At 40.4% G+C, this 23,374-nt stretch overlaps 1 protein-coding gene across 4 annotated transcripts; it reads left to right on the forward strand.

Annotated features, from left to right (window-relative positions):
- Positions 1 to 1,950: 1,950 nt before the first annotated feature.
- On the forward strand, positions 1,951 to 23,337 carry LOC308049133 (tumor necrosis factor receptor superfamily member 8-like). 4 transcript variants are annotated; one of them, XM_080358585.1, is made up of 14 exons: positions 1,951 to 2,023; positions 3,311 to 3,534; positions 5,416 to 5,639; positions 7,318 to 7,527; positions 13,995 to 14,085; positions 15,531 to 15,689; positions 16,110 to 16,265; positions 16,368 to 16,461; positions 16,891 to 17,171; positions 17,379 to 17,489; positions 18,020 to 18,067; positions 18,747 to 18,772; positions 19,665 to 19,869; positions 20,670 to 23,337. In XM_080358585.1, exons 4-14 carry the CDS (start codon positions 7,456 to 7,458, stop codon positions 20,861 to 20,863), a joined length of 1,437 nt encoding a protein of 478 aa, XP_080214711.1. In that variant the 5' UTR covers positions 1,951 to 2,023; positions 3,311 to 3,534; positions 5,416 to 5,639; positions 7,318 to 7,455; the 3' UTR covers positions 20,864 to 23,337. The 4 variants fall into 4 exon arrangements, with proteins under 4 accessions (XP_080214711.1, XP_080214712.1, XP_080214709.1 ...); XM_080358586.1 differs by lacking the exon at positions 20,670 to 23,337 and adding an exon at positions 20,135 to 20,603; XM_080358583.1 differs by having other exon boundaries at positions 1,961 to 2,023; positions 20,619 to 23,337.
- The last annotated feature ends 37 nt before the right edge of the window (positions 23,338 to 23,374 follow it).

Genomic DNA, 23,374 nt, shown 5'->3' on the forward strand with positions numbered 1-23,374 from the left:
AATCTGAAAACACGAGAGAAATTCTGCCCTTTCTCTTCAGAGTTAAAAAACCTTATTTTCACCAGTTTTCTGGGTAATGCCACAGCAAATGTAAAGATTTTGTTTTCTGCTACATCTGGTGTATTCCGTTGATTTCTGCAGCGCAAACACGTGCTGGTAGGACAAGGAAAAGAAGACCCTCAATTGTCAAGTTGAGATGCTCAGCTACACTCTTTGGAAAAACTGCATACTGAAAATCCTCCCATTTGTTTCTTTCACAAAAATTATTTAATATTTTTTGTCTTTCTTTTGCTTGTGTCAGCAAAGGAAAACTCATCTTGCTTCTGTTAAGAGATAAGCTTGATCAGTCTCTGCTTTTAGATGAGGAGAACTAGAGTACCAGGAAAGGATATGAGTTATCCAAAAACTCTGTGGCAGTACTGGGAACAAATGACTCTCACTCCTGTGTTTTAACCACAAGGCCAGTCTTCCCCAAACATTTTTATTTTCAATTTTGGATAAAAGTGTGTAGAATTTACGCTCTTGTTCCTTTCTCAATTTCCTCAATTTACTTTTCAGGCAATATACATAGAGCGCATTTCAATTGCAACAATAGCATAAACAATTGCATATCAGTGAACAAATGTAAAATATTTGCACAAAGGGTGGTGAACAAGGAATGCTCTGGCATATCTTCTTCTTATTTTGACCTCAGATTCGTTGTCTTTCCAGTAACAGAGATCCAGAGTTCCTCTGAATTCACCAGCGTTTGTTTGGGTTTATATTTATGTAAATGCGAGCAGAATTTATGTTTATTAGAAGGAAGTGAAATGCTCTTAATTCCAGTAATCTTCTAAAATGGTAAATTTATTCGCAAAGTTAAATAAATAAATAAAAGAAGTTAATATAGAGAGTGAAGTAAGATCATAAGTAATTTCCAGTAAGTGACAGAGTAGTGCTTCATCCTGAAACAGATGGTTTATTTGGGAACTGTTTATTGACATAGAGATGAGCTTCAGGGGTTAAATGCTTTGCTGAAATAAGTGAATCTGTCTACAAAAGACCTGTTTGTCAGTTCACACATTCAAAATACCTGAAAGTAGATCTTCTGTGAAATGGCAAGGCTCTGCAAAAGCTCATTTTACCTCTCAGTTTGCTTCTGTCCTATGCTTGAATCTTTCCCTTTGTAGTACCTTTCACTGAAGTTTTCTTTAGCATCTTCTGCCAAGAGTTTACAGACTGGAATTCTTGAGTGCCTGATTATTCCCTCCTTCCCGTTTTGGGTGATGATATGGGAAGGAATAGAAAAATTCAGTCTGTAAACAATTGGCTCCAGGACTGGTGCTACAGGCAGGGCTTTGGGTTCTTTGGTAACGGCTGGTTTTACAAGCCACCAGTCCAAACAGTGATAAGTGGGAAAGGTTTATCTCGCAGGGGCAAAAGGATGCTGGGACAGGAATTAGCAGGGCTCATTTGGAGAGCTTTAAACTAGACTCCAAGGGGGATGGGGTGGTAGCTGGGCTTGCGTCAGTGGGGCATCACTCTAGAGTTCATGAGAAGATACAGAGAAGGCAGTGTTACTACTTTTTACCAGTCCTTTCATGTAATGGATGACTTTATAGAAGCCTGTCTGCACTTTCTAGTTAGGTAGGGGAAACCATGAGTTTTATAGAACTCCAGACAAAGACTTTGACCTGAGATAAGACTGAGCTCAATGCCAAGCTGGTGCTCCTGGATTAATTTGTGCAAAGGCTGGAGATGGGGGGAAGGGGCCCAAACCAAATAATGCTGTTGTGGGTCATTTAGATTTACAGTATGATTACTCTAGCAAATGAGCAGCAGAGACGACTTGTGTTTTAAATTAAACGAGTGCTAGAGAGGTGTTAAGAAAGGGCATGAAGGATCTTTAAAATGCCTCAGCCTTGAGATGTTCTTGCCTGTGCAACCTGTGTTACCACCACTTTCTTTACAGCTGTAACGATCAAGTGGCTGTCCTGTCTGGACCATGAAAGATTCACCCTTGAGCCTCTCCATTTCTAGCAAGGTATGGGAGGAAGGGCATAATGCAAATGATACTCAATATCTTTGTCAAGAGCTTTCTCTGTGGAGAATGACAAAGTGTAAATCTACCACTCTTAGCTTCCAGAAGCTGTAGTCAGAATTACTGAAAGTACAGACATGATGTGATCTCTCTTCTAAGGTTGTCTCTCTCTCTCAGTGAGCCTGTGGGCATAGTAATTCTGTGACACGGTTTTGGTTTCTTTCATGGAAGCCAAGTCTGTCCTGAGAGCACTGAGTTCTCTGTCAGCTCTTCTCATTTTTCAGTCTGACTCAAAATGCACTTCAGTTTTGAAGCTACTATGCAGCAGAAAAAAAAGGCATTTTATACAGATTTTTTTTGTTACATTGGTTATTTTATCATAGTATATAATGTAGTAGTATTAGCTGAGATAAAAACAGTTATCAGATTTTGTTATCCACATCAACTTTATATAAATGACATCTGTAAAAGAAATTAATTGAAAATTAAGCCATGTTATCATTATTATTAACATGATCAGTCTGACACATTTTTCGCTGCCTAAGTTTTTGCGTCAAAGTTCTGAATGACTTAATCCAAGCAAAAAGTGAATAAAATGACAAGACACACCATCATATATTGTTTTGCATACCAACACCACATGCAAATCTCTTGTAACAGAAATGCATGATTACACTTCCAGAAAATTTCACTTTTTAAGCATAACAAGACTAAGAGTGACTTTGCTGCTTCCAGAAGTGTAGCCAGAGGGTAGCACTGCCATATATTATACTATTTAAACTGAGGATATGCTTGGGTGGAAGTAACTGGAATGAAAACTAGGGAATATGAATGGGGTCAATGGGCTTTTTTGGGGGGGGTTTATAGATCTTGGCTGAAGCCAGACTTCTTGCAGTAAGATTAATGTGAGCTGTCTGGAGAACTCTTCCAATAGCTATGTTGTGGCTCAGAGCCTGCAAAAGCAATTATGGTTTACAGCATTTCTGAGCTTCCCACAGTTGGGAATTGGATGTTTCACGTAAATACTTTTGACATTACATTAAAAACAACAACAAAAAAAGAGTAACCTTATTGCTTGGGAACAGACCAGGATGCATATCCTTCCGTTGGTTGTTCATTAATGGCCAATAAATTTTCTGTGCTCAGCAAGAGCGCAGCTAATTGAGACAAAAGTCCCTAGTTGCAAACAAGCAAGAACTAGTCTCTTCTATTTTAGATTTCTGATTTGCATGTATATGAAACTTCATATAAAACAAGGAAGCTGATTTCTTTTTCTATTATTTTTACTAGAGATCAGAAATACCCGGTGAGAACGTCCATCTACTGAAACTACAGTTACTGAAATGACTTGGGATTTCCCTTATGAATTGGGATTTTATTATGACCCTAGCTCATTATAACCAGTTTTTTCCTGCTGGGAACTCTTGTTTTAAGCCATTGCTACGTTTCAACAAGCGTGCAAGAAGAGCTTCATACCATCTTCCTTGTTGATCACAGTTAACAGATATACCCAGGTAAACTGCGAGATCAATATAGTTCTGCAGATCATGTTATCAAATGAACTCATGATGTATTTAACATATTGCAGAGTGATTTGATTTGACTGAATGTAATTAAATGGACTGACAATAATTTAATACTAAGAATAAGAAAAGTGTATGTACCAGAAAACAAGTATCGGTACCAGAGTGGCATAGAGAGACAGAATTTTACCAGTTTGTGGCATACCTGACGCAAATATGATTTTATTCCTTTCTGCATGTTCTGACAAGTTCAAATGCTTTGTCAGCTCCAGGTAGTTCAAACTCCGATTGCTTGCTGACCAAGTGATGCTTCTCCGTGACATCACATGGCACCAGTGTTGCCTTCCCTCCTGTCTGTCCTCTTTGGGCTACTGACACATTTCCAGAGAAGTTTAGTGAGATGGCTTCCCTTACAATGCCTAAAATCATTGGGATCCTGAATGCTGTCCCTGTGTGTTGTTACCATAGTGTCACTTCCCAGGTTCCCCAGAAAGAGAGCTGTCCCATGGCTAAAATGCATAAATTGATCAAGAGAGGTATCAAGAAAGTGATTATTGGTGACTACTTGCTTTCCTCCCTTTAGCTGTGAGTTATTTTTTCTTATTACAGCAAAGGCTGTCATTTTTCTTTTTTAATTTGTTAAGAATTCCACCTTTTATTTGTAGCATGTGTCCAAACAAGCACTGCCTTTGGTACTGCTGAGACTCCCAGTGAAGTTTTAGGATCTGGTGTTATTTCATCTAGCTGAGTAGCAAGAGCTTACTGATTTTTCATCAGCATACTGCAATTCTCTAAATAGCAGCACTGACAGACACTGAAATACAGATTTTAGACAAGGTAGTTTTAATATGTGTCCTTCTAAATTCGGTGGTCTTGTTTATCTGTTCGACAGATGTTTAGAGATGACACTTCTCTCGGTGTTTTTTTTCCACCAATACAGCTAGATATATAGTAACTGAACATAAATATTAAAACCGCAAGAAACCATGCTAGTAGTACAATATGAGACTAAAATCAGCCACTTCAAAATCAGAAAATGGCATGAGTATTTTTGCGTAAGTGTTTGTGTAACAATGCTACTTCTACAATATTCTACTACTACTCGTTTTACTCGGCTATCACTGTTAGCAGCACAAGGAATAGACGGTGCTCAAGGAACATCCTGGGTATGTGTTAGAAAGACTTTCCCTCGTGGCTTAGCTGGGTCTCTGCATTCTTTTGCTCCAGGCATCAAGTGACATTTGGATAACTGCTGGCTTAATGAGACCTTCTCTGATCCCCTCCACCTCAGATCCACACAACACACGCAGATGGCCAGCACAGATCAGATACCTGGTGTAAAAATTACCTAAGTGTTAACTAAGCTCAGCATTAACTGAATTAGTTAAAATAGAAAATGCCAAGCAGCCTTGTCTTTGGGCACTGCTACCTTTAACACCTGAAACAAAAGATATTCAGATGTTAGAGACAGATGCATATAATCAAATAGACATTATAAGTAATAATAGCATGTTCATGGGGGTTTTCCCCTTTTTTTATGATAGACATTGTCCTCTGATGGAAGAATAGAGAAATACAGGTTGTTTGTTTGCTTCTATTTGTTCTGCTTTTTTTTTTTTTCATATTAACATAGATTATTTTCTAGGAAATAGAGGCAGCATTTAGAGAACAGTAGCGTGGGTTTGTTATAAAACAGAGGTGCTTCTTCCAGTTACTGATAGGGCTTCTTTTGGAAAGCCCCTTTCATTGTATTTGAAATCAAAACACACAAAGTCGGAAATTAAGGCATTCACTTAAAAATGCATGCGGGTCGGAACATTCCTGTTAAACACAACCTCTTCACCCTTTTTATTTCTGTTGCTTTTATTACAGACTTGCAATGGCATTGTGTGGTGTAATAGCCTTTCCGAAAAGCTGGAAGCAACAATGAGCACTTTACACTTCCTATCCTTTTAAATATCTAGTTCAGTCAAGAATGAATTTAAGAATAAGGAGTTCTAAGAAGGACGACTGCTGGGAAGCCTGGTTTCACTTTGGATGTGTGAGATGGATCCCTTCTTCTGAGGAACACCGGTCTTTCTGCAGCATTTCCCTCAGTGAGTGTTACTGGAGTCCTTCGTCTTTGTGCAAGTCATGTTCCATGAAACTTTGTAAAATGTATTGACATTGCATCCTCGGCCAAATTTAACTGGAGTTATCCAATGGGTAAAAAAATTATTGACACTGTTGATTAAAAAGGAACTGACATACATATATATACAAAATGCTCATTATGCTCATTTCAGGCTTATTTTTTGTGGAAAACAAGCCAGAAAACTCTCCCTATTGTTAATCTTGGGAAAGTCTTTAATGCACAGTGTTTTGTGTTCTGATAATTAATTTTTGTATCAGATACACTGACCTCAGCAGTATGGCTTACAGAGGCTAAAATTTTCCAGGCTTTGTCTTATGTTGGTTTCTGACCTTTTGCTAGAAAAGCTTTAGATAGAATTACCTGATGGCATATTATTACACAAGATTTAGATATTTCTGACCCATTATTTAATGAGGAAAACCAAGAATGTATTATTTGGACATTCAGATACTTAGTTATCTCTAAACATACCTACCTGAATCAGCTTAGAGCTTAGAGATAGAGAGTAACCTGACAGAGTGAAGAAAGGAGGTTAGATTTGTGTGTCAAATACACAGTATGAAATGTTCTGAAAATGCCTGTTTTTTATAAGAAAGCATTCTGAAGAAAGAAATAGAGGTAGTTACTTAAAAAGAAGAGAATTACAGCTGTGGTTAAAGAAGATATTTACATCATCCCAAAGTTCCTGTGGAATGCCCTCATCTTTGGTACTCTAGTGTGGTGGCAGTGAAGCAGCTGTGGGTCTTTAACAAAATAATCAATTACCCGACTTGCAATCTTTTCTCTTTTTTTGTTTTGTTCTTTTTTCTTTTTGCTGATAAAAGTCAGAAGCAAAAAACCATGGGTGTGGGAAATCAACTTCTCATTATTTTCCTGAGCGTCTCAGAGAGGTTTTGGAGGCAGCCTGCCCTTTTTTGAAGTGGGTAACTTTTACTTTTGACAAAACTTTTAGGGCAGATAAGAAAGCTTCATGACACCTTAAAGCAACTGAGATGTTTCCAGGCACCAGAGCCAAAAAAGCATTATGCAGAGTAACAAAAAAAAGCGATTGGAATGACAAGTAGCAGTCCAAGAGATGATTGTCAGCAACAGGAATTCATTTCAAGTGGAACCAGAGGAAAGAGAAGGACTCTCGGGAGGATGCTCTGCATTATGTTGGTGTTTAAAATGGCAATGTGTAAAGCCTAAACCTTTGTGGAGTCACACTGGTTGGTTGTGAGTTTTCACACACTCATTCAACAGGAGTAAAATGACTGTACTGAAAAAATGAGTGTTTTTTTACTGGGAACTCTCTTGAGATTTGGTTGCAGCTCTTGAGAGTGTGGTAGCTGGACGGGGCAGGGCTTGGACTCGTGCCTGGCCAAGGCTTTGGGGTGGTGAAGTGCTCTCTGAGGGCAGCCTAAATGACTCAGGAGCCTGTGCTGCTGCACAGCCAGCTGCGTACCTCTGGTGACAACCTTGACGCGCGCAACCAACTCACAGAAACCCGACAGCTCTGGGACTAGAGATTGATGTGGTTTTGTTTTGCTCTTTTTTACTTTTCTTTTTCTGGGCAGCTCCCTCCACCCTCCCCCTTCCTTCTAAATTGTTTTTTCAGCTTCCTTGAGTCTCAAAGCCTGTCTCCTTCTTGTCTTGAACAGCTGGAATGGCTCTGGATTGAATGAACAGACACGGAGCAAGACTGGACTGGACCCTGGCAGGATCTCAGCCTCCAGGAGGAGCAACCTGGCTGTCCAGCCTGCAATGCTGGCACCTGGGGAGATTTAACACCACTGCAGATGGCTGCCTGCAGCCTGCCACTAGGACTGTGGCTCCTGCTGCTTCTCCAGGATATCCAGACAGCCCCTCAGGTAAGGCAGGGTGGCAGCAGGATCCTGCAGCCCCTCAGAATGCGGGAGCCTGGAGAGGGCTGGGGGTGCCTAGGGCTTGCAGGACTATCCTGACCATAAGCTGGGTCCTGGGTGTCCACAGAAACAGGCTTTGTGCAACACAGGGTGATAAATGTAGAGAGCAGAGCTGTCAGGAAATAAAGGTAGGAAGAGCAGGCAGGAGAGTTTGCCTTCCCTGGGAACTTTGCAGGCAGGAGCAGGGGATAGGAGCTATGGTCTGTGGGTTTTTTTTTGTTGGCATTGTTAGTGTTACTGCACCTCCAGGCACATCGCAGTTAGGGAATGAGGAAAGATTTGTTAGGGGTGGGGAACTGTTCTCCTTTCTTTTGGTGAGTGGCTTTCAATTTTGCCTGCATGGCCAGGTGTCCTGTGGCAGAGCTTGGTTCGGAGGGCTTCTGCTCACTCTGCTGATGTGAGTCAGGGCTGGCAAATTGAAAGGTGTAAAGGCAAACTAAACAGTAAAATACCTTCCTCTTTACAACCGCCCACTGCTCTGACACTGACTTCCTCATGAATGGGCTATTATTTCTGCATCAAATTGACTTAAAATAGACAATCGCACGCTAGTTCCACTCAGCTGGCGCTGTAGATGCAAGCTAGTTCCCTGCTTAGATCCTGTCATCTCTTGTGGGTTGGTTTTTTTTTCCCCCCATCCCCCCTGACTCAGTTTTCCTTAGTGGATCACATGGCAATGAGCCCTTAGTATCTGGTGTAAATCCAGGTAATTTCTCTGCTCGGCACACACACATACAAAAAGGTCAGTTGGAGAGGCTCTTTGCACAGGTAGGATCAAATACTTGAGTAACTGCACAGTCTTGGATCCTGAAATTGGGTATTTTCCCTTGCAGTGGAAATATGAGCCTATACTGCCTAAGACACCTGTCTGTAAGTGAACGATATAGCACGTCACTTGGTCTGTCAGCTTTTTAACAAGAAACAGACTCCAATTAGGTCTTTGAAAATAAGCAAGTCCTGCATCCTTTTTATAGACACTTGAAAAAGATCCTTATGGCTCTTCTGGAGAGAGTAGTTTGATCTTCTGTCTTTGGTTGTCATTTCCCCTCCCACATTGCAAGTTTGCTCTGTTTTGCCATGGATATCTGTCTTGCTGCTGTCTCCTTCCTGAAATATAGAAGAATCACTGTTCTTCCCTAGGATTGGAGTCTGTAGTCCTTACCCTCCAGGGGAATACGTAGGAGAGTATTCAGATAACCTTGCTTGGTCTACTGAATGCAAACTGCTTTAAGAGAACTGCAATAGCAAAGATGGTATTTTTGCTATTTGACATAACTCCTGGTGTCTTTTCATAAAATGAAAGGGGCAGAGAGAAAATTTGGTTTTCTGATACTCATTGTCAACATTCAGACTCACTGAAAAATCGTCAGTTACCCAGAATAAATATGCAGATCTTGCTGGGATAAGCAACTGGGCTTTTCACTGTCTGTCTGTATTGTCTCTATCACATCAACCTGCTTTTCCTGCTACTGGACTACAAGGAATACTATTTAATATGAGCAAGTCACAGTTTATCGGTCATATTTTAAACCCTATTCCACCTCACATGAGTCCACAGTTTGAGTTTTGTTTGTTTTAATATTCAGTTAACTCTTACTTGTTAATAATGTCTTTACTATCGAGGAGATGCAGCTTGAGTACTTGAAGTCTTAGATTATCAGCTTCTTTTGTACTGTCAGAATTTGGATGGGAGCATGAAAGGGAGTCAACTGTTTTGCTGCAGTCTTAGTCAGTTCTAGAATAGCCAGTGCTGCTAGAAGATTTTTTTTTACCGTAATACGCTTTCTTCCTGACTGAACAGCTCATTTGTAGCAAGCTGATTTCTTACTCTGCCTCACCATCACTTTTTCTCTGTGAGCTCAAAAGACCATAAATAAATGAGTCAAACCTTGCCCTGACTGAGTTGCAGAGTAACCCACTGAATTCAGCACCATCTTTACAATTGCCATTATTTAGATTGGAATAGCAAACATGTTTGTAGATACAAAGAAAGTGAGAAGAGCTACAAAACCCCTATTTTCTAAAACAAATTCTCAAAAACATGCACTGAGAAAAACCCAAATGCTTTGTATCAAATATATTTGCTTTATTTAACTCGACCTTGAGATACAAAGCTTTAAAAAACCAATAAAACAATAACCTGAGTTCTTTCTCTGTCCTAAGATTCAGACAACAGTTGATAAGGAGGAGGGATAGTCAAAAGTTGAAAGAGAAAAATACTTTAAATGTTGGTTAAAGGGGATTTTGAGGTTACTGCATTTCATTCTGTTTCTTGCATAGATTTAGGAGAGTTGGTTCTGTAAAACTTATTGGAGATTTCCTTGACGAAGCAAAGCCGTGTGCTAGTTGCTGCTGAGCATGGATCATACCCCACTCTTCAGTGTTTCTAGGCATTCCAGGAAGAAAAAGGGGGAATGGAGCAGAAGTGGAAGTTCTTACACACAAACCCTTCCCTATGAAATAAGTAGTAAGGGGCACAAACGATGAAGGGAATCTTCTCTCACTGGCTAATTGGCAGTTTCTGTAAGCGTACTGGAGCCAGGAGAAATGGCCAAAGCTGTAGGTGGAGAATTGATTAGCACTTTATTTTTTGTGGGCCTCTACACATGGGCACCACGGAATCAAGAAGTTGAACCTGCCACCCCAACGCTCACAGCTGATGCTTTTTGTAAGAAGGTGATAGCGCTGAGGTTTTGTAATGCGAGGGTGAAACCTTTTTCTGTCTCTTTTGCTTTATCCCTTCCTTTCATTTCAAGAGCTATTTATGAGCAACTAGGACCTGCTAAGTCAAACCTTAACCTTCAGCTTCTGCCTCACAAAGAGTCTTAATTTAAATAATCTGGTTTTGTTCTGGAAAATATGAGTTTTATTAGTGATATTCGCACAATCCTGAGTCAAAGTAATTAAGCTCATATTTTTTTTTTCCGAGAGAGGGTTAAATTTCCACTGTCATCCTAGAATGTATTGCAAAAGAATTCTTTGACTTAAGTTCGTGCTAACAAATGGAGTAACGGTCCAAGGTAGAAGACTTTCATTGTTTTGTAGTTAAACTTTTTGTCTTATTCACATGCGTGTGTTGCTTCCATAATTCTGTGGAAATCTAATGCTTTTTTTGGCCAAGCCACTGAAATATTTGCTTTTTAACAATAAAATATTTCATAACTCCAGCACTCAGTGGTCATTCTGTCCAGGAACAGTGAGATAAATATGCATGAAGCATTTTCCAGTCCCTCCAAATGTGGTTGGACTGGATGGTTCATGTCTAGGTTTTTTATGTTAAAAAAGGAGTATCCAACAGCTGAGGAACAAAAAAAAGCCCAAACACATCAATTGTATCACTTGGAGCCTTCTTGCACACAGAGATTTAAGTTGATGGTCAAATCAAGAAAATGCATAAGGTATCTTTCCAGAAGCACTGAGTTGTCATGGGAGTGGGACTGGAAAACAAGAAATCCAGAATTCCCCGTGTTTCTTCCAGCAGTCTCGCTGTCATTAGAACTACTGAGCTCATCAAAATAAAAGGTCAAACAAGCCAATAGTTGATTGCAGACTTGCACCCCAATTTCACTAATTGTAGCTGAGATGCTGGATGTGGTGTTTTGCATGTGGGAAGAGCAGTTACAGGTGGTGAAACTGAGGTAATTCACATGTTCAGTCATTGAGTGGGCAAGTTACCTCAGTTCAGGCCTGTTGCTACCCACTAATAATGCACATTTTTGTTCCCTTTTCACTTCATATCTTTGACTGGTTATCTTTTTGTTTAGAACTCTGATATTCAGCACACATAAACAGAAACATGAAAATTATGTTGTTCTTGTTCCCAGAAGTAGTGTAATAACTGCAGAAAATTAGTTTCATTTTATGGAAGACTTAAAACAAGGAGGCCTTAGCCCTTCACCTCTGCCCTTTCTTCAAGGCGTGCTCTTGGCTTTTAGGCACCAATTTTTTCCACTTGTACAAAAATTTGTGGAAATTTTGGTGAGTTCTTAGCACAGGATCTTTTATTCCAGATGCATGAAAACTTGAAATTCAGCTTACAAAATGTGTTGCGTAAGGTAAGAAGCAGAGCCCATATCATCGTTGTGACAGTTGGCCTTTCCATACCGCCACTTTTATTATGTAATTTACTTTGAGCTTTTAAGCCTGAAGTGCTGGAGCTCTGGGCGCTTGGATTATACTCAGGTCTACAAAGCACCAACCTTTCTGCTTTGTTGTCGAGAAGAACTTTGCATCATTGCATTGCTGTTAATCAAACAGCTTTAGAATTTAGAGGAAAAAAAATAGGGAGGTGATGATTGATGGCGAGCATTGATATGTTACATTATTTATCACTGAAAGGATCTATAATAAGTTTTGTACTCATTAAACACACCTCAACTAAAAGGATGGCAACTCTTAAAACATTTTGCAGGTAGCTGCAGATTAGAAATAGTGGGGTCTCCAGAATGTAGTTTCTCAGCCATAGAAATCATGTCACGATTTGTTAAAATGTCTTATTCTGACCTTAGGCTTGGCTCAGCAAACAGTAAGGCTGGCTGCAAAGCTGGGCTCAGAACTGGATGCTTGAAAGCAGCATTTGCTGTGGTGCTGTGGATGTTGTGTATTGTGTAGCTGCCCTCTTGTGGAAAGAAAAGTAAAAGTTGAGTACTCTCGTGTATTTTCATGATCTGTGTAGTATTTATGCATGGTTCATGCAGTAATTTATCACAGCGTTAGCATCAGGTCAAATTCAGGATCAGAATTTGCATTGCTGTAACTAAGAGCAGAATCTAATCCTAAACTTGTGATTTCAAGTAACTTTGTAAAAAGCAGCCCTACCCTCAAACTTTTATACAGAGACCATTCCTCTATTTAAATCCCAAAAGAGACAATTAAATAAGCTATAAGTTTATGTGCTGCATAAATCACTCAAGAATTTTGTTCCCACCCTGATTTAAAGTCAAACACAATTTTGCAGCCAGAGTTTGTTGCCCAGGAGAACCAGGGCCAGAAGGTGAGGTTTTCGTGGTGACTTCCCATAGCTCATACAGACAAACTAGTCCAGGACGACTTAGCTCCAGCCAGGATGTTGCTGTTCCTTGAATTTCTTTATACAACTATTTAATTCACTTCACATCACTGTAGTGACTCCTGAATGACCCTTTGTCTGGTGGCAGGTCTCGTGTCATTTCCTGTTATTCAATGTAGTCTCAGAATGGCTGGTTAACCAGGGTGCAAGGAGATTCCACTTCCATTTCCTACAGCCCGGGGCTTCCTCTTCAGAAGAGAAAAATACAGGGTGCACATTTGTAAACCTGATCTGAGTCAGGCAGAGCGAGAGCACACATTTGCTATTTCCTCTATATGCTCAAAAAAATGCTTTGTATGGAGGCTGTGTGGCCCAGTGGTTAGTGCAGAAATGTGTCAGGCAGGATTTCTCAGTTCTATTACTGGAGCTCAATGAAATTTAATGGTTTCAATATGGTTTTTTTCTTGTCCTTTTGTTAATTTCCCCCTTGACTGAAAGTTCCTGTTTTCTGATGTAACCTGGGGCAAGTTAAATAACTTCTGTGTTTTTATGGTCCTGCTGTGAAAAGAGCGGCGTATTATATAGGAGAATACAGCTGTGAAATGAGTTGGGTAGTAAGATTCTGCACTGTGTGCAAAGGCAGTGGGAAAATGCATCTGCAGAAAGTGAGATGTAGGTTTGGTGAAGTATTTAACTGCTCTACCAATATCATGTGGGAAAAATATCTGGGGAATCTGCTGAGTCTTTACAAAAACTTGCTATTTATACCTTCTAGTAAATACTGAAAATGAAATTCAGATAACAACATTTTTAGGGGATTATTAAGGGAGATGCCAAATTAAAAAAAAATCAGATTTTCTCATCAGAAAACTTGTAGCACTGTAATTTCCCAGAGCATGAAGTGGCCCTGCCATGCGTAAATGAAGTCGTCTTATACGCTTCTTGATACAGTTCATAGCTGAATCTCATTTTCTAAGCTAATATTAGAACTATTATGTGGAGGTTTTTTTAACTAGATAAGTATCAGTTATGTTGTCAAACCAAAGGTTGCTCCTGAAGGCCTTCACTCACAATAGAAATGAGATTAGGGCTTCATTGTGTGAGTATCTACAGCACTCTTTTCAAGGCAAAAGCCCCTTTTTCTCAGTGTAGGATTTGTCTCTGAATTATAAGTAAAACAATGTATTGGTTTATAATAAACGCATTTTTAGGTCACTGAATTCAAGTGTTATGACCACATAAATAACTGAACAGAAAGACTTATTTGCTGCAAACAAGAATTATCCTTGTGAATTACAGCCAATCTAGCTAGATTTTAATATGCACTTGAGACAGATACTGGGATCTGCTCTAATAGAGAACTAATTCTTTTCTAACTGTGTCTTTTGTCTGTTTCAATTTCTAGACATCACTAACCCCATCTCATTCCTGTGACACACTTGAAAATTGGTTCTATGATGAAACTTCACAAAGCTGCTGCTACCGGTGTCCCACAGGTCAGTACGTTTGTAATTCAATCAAATCAATGTGGAGTCTTTCTCATAGAGGTAGTAGGAACCATATATATGTATGCAGAATTGTATTTTGTTGTTGAAGGAAAGTGCAATTGCATGAATCACTGTCTAGTGTGGATCCAGATGTGACCTTGTTCTCCACTGCCGTGCTCCTGTTCAGTCTGCATGCAGTCTGGAAATTACAAACAAGATAACTTACTAGAATTTTTTTATGTGTTTTTTGTTGGCTGACTTGACACTCTGAAGTAGCCAGAAGTAGGCAGGTTCTAAGAATTCATTTCAGTTTGCCTCAGGGTCTGAAGGAGTGCGGTGAAATTAGGCTAAATAAGTTTCTGGTCAGAGCCGAAAAAAGAAAAAATGCAGGTGCGGAAAATCTGTCACTATCTTCATAGTCAACGCAGTTTAGAAAGTGTCTCACATGAGAAAGTGAACAGCCCCTTTATGAGAGGACACAGTGAGCTTTGCCTGGACCTCGTTGTGATGCATGAGGTCAGAAGCAGGAAACATGCTGGTGAGACAAGTTCTGGAAATGTCTGAAACTCCCCCTGTTGGCCAAAAAACCCCTCAGTGGTTGGGACATTTTAGGGTACATCACCCTATCCATCTCTTCTCAGAGAAATGTTTTTCTTTTCAAAAGGGTACTTTATTATTAGAGCAAAAAAAAAGGGGTCTAAGGAGGGGTTCAGTGCTTGGTTGCTGTCGTGGTTCAACCCCAGCCTGCAGCTGAGCACTGTGTGGCCTCTCGCTCACTCACCGCCTCGGTGGAATAGGGGAGAGGATCAGAGAGGAAAAGTGAGAAAACTTGGGGGTTGAAATAAAGACAGTTTAATAGGTAAAGCAAAAGCCGTGCACGCAAGTAAAGCAAACCAAGGGATTCATTCAGTACTTGCCATGGGCAGGCAGGTGTTCAGCCATCTCCAGGAAAGGAAGGCTCCATCCGGTACGTTCTTCTGTACAGGTGATTGCAGCTGGTGTTCCTGTTGCTCAGGCTTTTGCCTGGTTGTTGAACGATGGACACAATCAGTGCTGGACATCACCAGAATACACTGTTAGGCAAACTTCAATGCTACTACACCCAGGGCACACATCCCATGTGTTCAGGAAGTCTCAAATAACTGAAGTTAAAGCTTTTGTGTCATTGGGGGAAGAAGGGGGAGATGACAGACACGTGCAGGTACACATGTGCAGCTTGCATGCCATTCAGCCATCAGCCCCCACCTTGAAAAGAACAGACTCAGACAAGTAGTTTTGAGGAGGTGGAAGTGATGTGGTTCAGGCTTGTCTGGTGGTATTTAGTGGGCCAAATATAGCACAGCTGATTTTACCTGCACTCCTACAGCATGCTTTCCAAAATGCACCGTAGGTGAGTTATTCCCCTGCCAGATCCCACCTCCCTATGGTTAACTCTTTGTTAACTCTCTGAACAGGGTATCCTGCACATTTTGTTTTTCTTTCTCCAGGCTCTGTTAAAAAGAAAGCATGTCCTAGGAACCCAGACGAGGACTGCATGAGATGTGGACCTGAACAGTATGTGAAAGAAAGATTCCATAAGCCACAATGTGCGGCTTGTGTATCATGTGCAAAAGGTTTGCTTTCCCTCACACATACCTCACAGTTATATTCTCTCTATGTATTTTGTTTACACTGCATTTATGTTTTATTCATTTAGAATTTCCAGCAGCAAAATTATCCATCCTTGGTGACTGATTTAGAGAGCAGAATGCTACCTTGCACATAATGAGTGTCGCTTCCTGCGTGACCCGAGACTACCTAAAAATTCTCTCATTCAGTGCTATCCAAGTCTAATTTCTGCTTTCTGTCTTACGTTGCAAGCAATTGTCTACTGGCTTCTCCAATTATTCATGACTTAAGTTGCCATCATGAAGAATGCCAACAGCCTGTTCTGCTTCCTGAGCTGTTGAACTGCTGGCGCTCAGCTTTGGCCCGTGCTTTGCATTTTCCTTGCAGGGCGATCCTTTGTTACTGCATCTCTTTCTTCCCCACAGAACCTGACCTTGTGGAGACAAAGCCCTGCTCCTTCAACTCCAGCCGCGAGTGTGAGTGCCGCCCAGGCCTGTTCTGTCAATTCGCTGTTCAGTACACCTGCTTGCGATGCCAGCGGCACACTGTTTGCAAGCCTGGTTTTGGAGTCAAAGTCAGAGGTAGGAGTTCCTACCTGTCTAGTTTACCTTTTCTGATCTTGGCCTTAGGCCTGGACCTGATGCACTTTGGCCAGTAAGTCCTCAGTCATTATTTTAATACAGGCACCTCATCAACTGATGTTATTTGTGAAAAGTGCCCGCCTGGGACCTTCTCCAATCAAAACTCCAGCACCAACATCTGCAAGCCGCACACAAAGTAAGTCCGTAGATCTTTAAAGTGACTAACTAATTAATTAAAGTTAAGAAAGCATGAAAAGGAATACCTGTCACTTCCGGTGCAAAGTATACAAATTTAGAGGCTAATGGGATAGCTTTGGATCTATATGCAGAGTTCAAGAGGCTTCTTTTATACCTGTTGCACAGCTCTGTACTGAAGGAAGGAATTCCTCTTGCCTAATTGTTAGTTTACTGATTACAGTGGAATTAAACATATGTATGGTTTGCATTCAGATCAGTAATTAATGCCACAATGGTGAGAAGAAGGTTAATGACTTTTTCATGGAAAGCAGTAACTGCAGGTGATACAAAAATGACCAAAGGGATGTTTGGCACATGGAAAGTACTCTGATCCTGTACCATGGCAGGGTCCTCTAGCACTGATACACTGTTCTCTTTCATTCTCTAGCTGTGCCAAGTTAAACAAAGTAGCACTAAGCAAAGGAAATGCCACCCACGATCAAGTTTGCCTGGACCAATTGCCCACCTACCTCACCCCAAGCACTTTGTCCATGAAATTCAGCAATGAAAGAAATAACTCTAACCTAAGGAGGTTTGAGGAGAACCTGGTGACTGTCGCTAGTATTGTTTTAAGTGCCGCAACAATGGAAAACCCCAGTTCAACTCCTGAGGAGAAAGTTCCAGCTGGCACTTTTCCTACCTCAGCCAAGGGGGAGACAACAGTGGGAGGTAACAAAGATAAAGCATTTATACTTGTCTAACATGTTTTATTTGGATATGTCTTTGGTAAATGCAATTTTTTTGTGGGAGCTTCCTGCAAATCCCTTACAACTTGTAAAATGTTGTCCGTGGTTCTATGTCCAAAAACATACATCTACTAATAATTCCCCCTCTGCCATTTCTTAGCCTTTCCTGTGCTCCCTTTCTGTGCTATAGGTCTAGTTCTTTGGGGAGTGGTTCTCTCTGTGATAGTGCTACTTGTGGGCATGCTGTTATTTTGGAAGTGGAAAGTTTGCAAGAAGCAGATCCTCATCCTCAAAGGAAAGCGTGAGTTTTTAAATACAAAGCATGCTGTTTAATCTCCAAATATCCCAGAATTTTGTGGAGGTCACTGGGGAAGAGAATGTTTACTACTGCCTGGTGAAGGCGGGCCAGATAACGGTTGTACGCAAACTGGTCATGAAGTGTGTTGGAGAAGATAAGAGAAAGATTGAAGCAGCTGTGAATTTATGGAGGAAGATACTACAAGCTGGGTGGGGAAAGGGGAACCCAATGTTTTCTTCTCTCAGCACAGAGTAATATTAAACAATATCTGAAGTGTTTTGTGAGTATTTGTTGGTTCCTGGGATAGGGTTGGGCTTTGAGCATGAGAGGAAGAGTGGTTTTTACTGATACTGACTCTCAGTAGCTTTGCCTAGAGTTACATGTGGGGTGTGCCTGCAGAACCACATTCCCTTTTCTGTAGAAAGCAGGACGTGCATGTTGTAAGTTGGTTGTAGACCAGTGGGTGTGGTAAAGCTGTTAGAACCTGCACACTCCATGATGAGTTTTGCTAAAGAAATGCTTTCTTTTATCAGCACATCTGCATTCCATCGCTTCGCACAAATCCTGTCTCGGATCTCAAGGTGAGTGACTGATGGACCAGAAATCGTAATCCATCTGTCTAAAGAATAAGTGGATAGTTTTAATGTGAAGCTTTATTTTATAGAATTTTAATTTAAAACATAGAACTTTTCAATGTCAACGGTATGTCTCTGCTCACATGCAAAAGGCCAGGCCTGTTGTCTGTCTGGTGTGAGCAGGTGACACTGGCTGTGACAACCCACTAGATGGCACCTGCTTCCCACTGCACTGGGCTGTGTGTCAGTTCAGGGAGGCTTTACTGGAAAAATTTAACTTCTGGGCACTCAAATGTGGGAGACATGCTCCAAAAAATTGGGTGTCAGCCATAGCAACCTGTACAGATCCTCCAAAGTACACATATTTTGCCCAGTTAAATAACCCCCTCTCTTTGGTTGTGTTAGATTCTCCTCATCACCAAACATCAGAGCTTTTTCTATTAATTTATTTAGGAATACAATTTAATACCTCTTCTGTGCAGCTTAATTTTCTCAAAATGAAATGTTTGCTTCCTTGCTTGCCTTAAACAATAGAAACTGTGACTGTGCAGCATTATGGAGGTGACGCTGACGTTGGGCAGTAGGGTAGTTCAGGACATGGCTGGTTGATATTTCGGAGCAAATATTGAAATTCTTGTGATTGCTGTGAATTTTCTTCTGATAATTTTTCTTCTTTCCATTTCAGGTTCTGATCTAGTGAACGAATATACAGTAAGTGTGAACAATATTCCAAAACAGATCACTTTCCATTCCAACGTAATGATATTTTTAAATGTCCTGTTAAAGAGTGCCAGTCTTTTTGTTTGGACTACACAACATGTGATCCTCTAGCTGCAGTGCTGAGATCTACTAGGACTTGCTGCTGCTTTGTCTTCAGCTGTGTCTAATGTGGTGTTAATATGATGTTGCCACTCTTGTTTGCGAAGGGAGTATTTGGTTTGGTCTCATGCCATTCATGTTGCAGTCTATGGGACAAGATTCAAAATCACAGGGTGAACGCGCCTTTTCTACCTTCTGGGAGAACTTTGTCTGTCAGTCCCATTTTAGCTTACTGCTCCAGTCACACAAGTGGGATTTGCACTCGTCTTCTGTCACACTCTTTGTAGGATTTGCCATGACTGTCATATGGGTACCCAGTGGGTATGGTTTGTCTGGAAGACTTTCCATCAGGACCAGCTTCTGGTTTAACAGGATGGTTTGCAGATGAACAAGACAAACATCAGTCAATATGGTGGTGACAGAAAGCAGTTCCTCAGCTGCTGAAATCATCATACCTGTTTGATTCCCCCATTTCCAGTAAAATTATAGCAACTTTCATCCTGCAAGTATTCTCAGTTTATTAGGCTTATTATCTTTAAATGTCCATATCTGCTAAAACACTCTTTAGACTGTTTTTTTTTTAAATCAGTTTGCTTTTAAGTGTTGTACATCTGCACACATACAAGATACTACTTACTCTAATAAATCTGCTTGCAATCAGCTATCATAACTTCAGTGTGTCATTGCCGATTTCTGCCACAGAAGGGTTCTGTAGACTTATTGCAGTCTTCACGGTGTTGTTTTTACATTCACCCCACTTCTACTCTCCTCTATATATTGGCAGATCAGACTGACTGCTGACAGAGAGCCAGAAGAGAAGGAGTTCATTGACAGAACCCTCCCTTTGGAAACCAACAATAACTTGTTCTCCAGCACAGAAAAAGCATGTAGTCCTGATCTAAGCCTGACTGACGTGACAGAGAGTGATGGAAATGCCCCAGATCGCCCTGTTGATTCTCGAGTGAGAGACCACACAAACAATCAAATCGGTGAGTCTTGCCTTTCTTTTTCCCTCTTGCATTTCCAATTTTTCAACCATGGGCACATAATGTCATTCTGAGATTATTAGTGAGCAGCAGAGTGTCCAAAGCTTCTAACAAAGGTTGGGCCTGAATCTCCAGAACCTTTGACACACAAATTCTGGTATTTCTATTCATTTCAATAGAACACTTTCTTATTTTCACATTTGCCTCAGTCACTTATGAACCTGACAGAAAAATGCTTTGCTCTTCTTCCTCTTTTTCATCCCTGCAGATGTAAATTTGCAGAAGAAATTTTAAATCCAAAATGTGTCAACTGGAAAATGGTGATGTAATACCTAATGAGAGTTGTACTTCACATGTCTCCAGCTGTCATTTTCTTATCTTGGTTTCACAGTCATAGCTTGAAATGTGTCTCCTATGTGTTCCCATGAAGTCTTTGACCATAGAACAGGGCAGGAGATAAAATCACACTAGGTTATTTATAGGGGTAGAATTGTTACATGAGACACAGTCTACATGAGACATTCTGGCAATTTTTCCAAACCCAATTTTGAGGCATTTGAAGGGTTATAGTGAGCTCTGTGTTTTCACAGTGATGGGCTTGGTTAGATGAGCTTGCCTCTGGTTAGAAAATGGAATGGTGGGAGGCGGGAAGAAAAACTGAATATCAAATTTAAAAAAGCATGAAAATGAGCCATTTCTAGGGTCAGCAGTGTTGCTTAACTTCGCTCAGCACTATTTTTTTCCTTCCTCAGAAAAAATATACATCATGAATGCCGACACTGTTATTGTGGGGTCCATTTTAGGAGCGCCTAGTGGCAAGAACTGTGCTGCTAGAGGGTGTGAAAGTAATGTTGATGCCCAGGAAAACGTGGAAGAGGAGCTGGTGATGCACTATCCAGAGCAGGAAACAGAGTCGTTTCCAGGGAACGATGTAATGATTCCTGTGGAAGAGGAGGGAAAGGAATTTCATCACCCCACCACTGCCACTGAAAAGTGATCACCCACTGAGACGATGTGTGAAGCTACAGAAACATACAGTGTGACACTAAACTTGAATCTATGGCAAGGGAGGTAAACACCCACTGCCTTAGATTATCTGAAAACTCATGTTAAACACTGAAACATATTCAAACAAGGAGTGTCAGAAACCTATTTCAGCTAAGAAATGAGAGGATCATCCAAACTGTTGGCCTTCATAGCTTGACATCAAATATTTCTCTTTCCTTCTTTCTCCCATTATTGTGTTGGAAACAAATTTGAATCAAATCTGCAAAATTCAGAGGACATCTGGATGCCAACTCAAGTTCCACAGCTTGCATGAAGGAATGAATTGAAAACTATGTATGATTACTTCTATTAGCTATGAAAATTCTGGCCAGAATTCCAAGTTCAGCTTGAGACCCTCACATTATTTCATATGTTATTTCTATTCCAGTATTACCAATATTTCCAATTTTGTCATATATTTTGCAACATCTGTGTTTTTCTTAAGGCCACAACTCTTGAATAAATATAGCAACAGTTTCAGTTTTCCCTAACACAAACAGAACTCTTAAGTTTGTGGACTTCGTACTTCTTGAAGAAATAGGATCAAAAGATGTCACGCAGGCTCAGAAAACAGAAGGCAAATAAAACTAATTGAAGCCCACTGTCCTTTAGGTCATTCTAATTTTGAAGTCTAATTCCTGTTTTTGACTACTTCAAATCATCAGTAAGTGTATAAATTGGCCTCTTCTGATGGAATCTAAACTGGCTGAACATTTGGAGTTGGATGAATGATGGGTTTAGCCCAGTGTGGAATCTGTAAAAAGGGAAAAGAAGAAAATAAACTAGTTTTCTACAAAAAGGAAGGACCGAAAAACAGGCACAGCAATTATTTCCTGTTAATATCTGCTTCTTTTAGAATTGCTCAATAATCATCAGGGTGACATTGATTCACGTATCTGCTCTTTAACAAAGATCTTTTTTGTGGTCAAATGGCTTGTGTTATGCTATTTCTCAATCTTTCATGCTGCTTGTTTGATAATTGTAAATGTAATAGTGCTGACTACGTTTTTGCACAGGACAATGGAAAATTAGCAAGATGACACGTTTTGCCTTGATAGTCAAAAAAGGAACCACAAAAACAACTACTTGCCTTATAGTTCTACCCTGGACGGAGTACTGTAATAACAGCTGTGCAACTTCAGCGTCTTTTGTCTTAGAACACACAAAAGGAACATAAGAGCATAAAAAACACCTTCTTGGACCAGACTAGTAGCACGAGCTCAACATTTTCTCTCTGACAGTTGCAGTACGATGTTATTTAGGAAGAGCACACAAGCCTGGTAAAGATCTGCTGTTTGCATTCCTCATAATTCTGCACCATCAGCTGCAATTGGGTTAAGGATGTTAAAGAATTTGCCCCGGCCTTTAGTATTCGTTCATATTGCCATTAATTTTTCTTCTGTCTTTTGCATACCCTGGTACAATCTGCCTCCACAAGCATGTGGCAACAGCTTACAGATAGTTACCATTCACTGTGTAAAGAGGCACTTTTAAATTGTCCTCTTGACTTATTCCAGTGAATGCTGCTAGTTCTTGTATTACAGTATTTAGTGCAATACTGAGTTGCTTTTATCATTTTTGCTGGTATCCTCCTCAGCCTCCAAGCTGAGTTCCCATCTTCTTATATTTATCATGTAAGTTAGATGCTCCACTGCCTTGGTCAGTTTATTGACCTCTTCTGCATCTCTTCTAACTTCACTACATTCTTCTGGACATCTGGAGGCCAGAACTATGCGCTGCACTGAATACGAGGGGAGTTGTCAGTTCCAGTATTTACTTCCTGAATTCCACTCTTCTCTGCAAGTCCAGAACGTAACATAATTTTTAAAAACAATTGCTGCCACTGTGTACTTTTGTTTGTCTACCAAGTCTTGTAAGGAGAGGCAACTGGGGAATCCTTTCTGGGTACTTGTGTATTTGTACTTGTTTTATTCAGAAGATAAACTGCTCCTAATGCCCAGAAATGTCTTCTGGCTGTCAGTGTTGCCATGTCAGCAGCAGTTACATGAGCTGAAGAAGTGCTTGTGCAACAGAGGGTCAAGTCACCAAGTACTGCCATAAAACAGCAATGCAAGGAAGAAGAAAAAACTGGTCACCCTTTCCTCCCGGTCAGAGTAATTAATTGTTTCCCAGTGCATACACTTCATTCTACAAAAATACAGGAACTTGCATTTCATTTTAGAGAACACCAGTATGTGTATCCACGAACTGTGAATAACCGTGTTCACCCGGCTGTGACTGTTAAAGGATGTTCTGTAATGACAGCTAATCGTATATTCCAGATCTGTATATAAATTAACCTTTTCTACTGGAATGGCTTTCCAGATGAGCCGTATGCATTGCAGTATGTTAGATGTATTATATTTGATTAGTTGCTGGAAATCTTTGAATTAAAAATTACATGGATTTTAAGCCATAGCCACACTTTTCTTGTCTGATGTGTAAATGTTTTGTTGTTTAT

Source organism: Nesoenas mayeri (genome assembly GCF_963082525.1).
Source record: "Nesoenas mayeri genome assembly, chromosome: 24".
Taxonomy (NCBI): Eukaryota; Metazoa; Chordata; class Aves; order Columbiformes; family Columbidae; genus Nesoenas; species Nesoenas mayeri.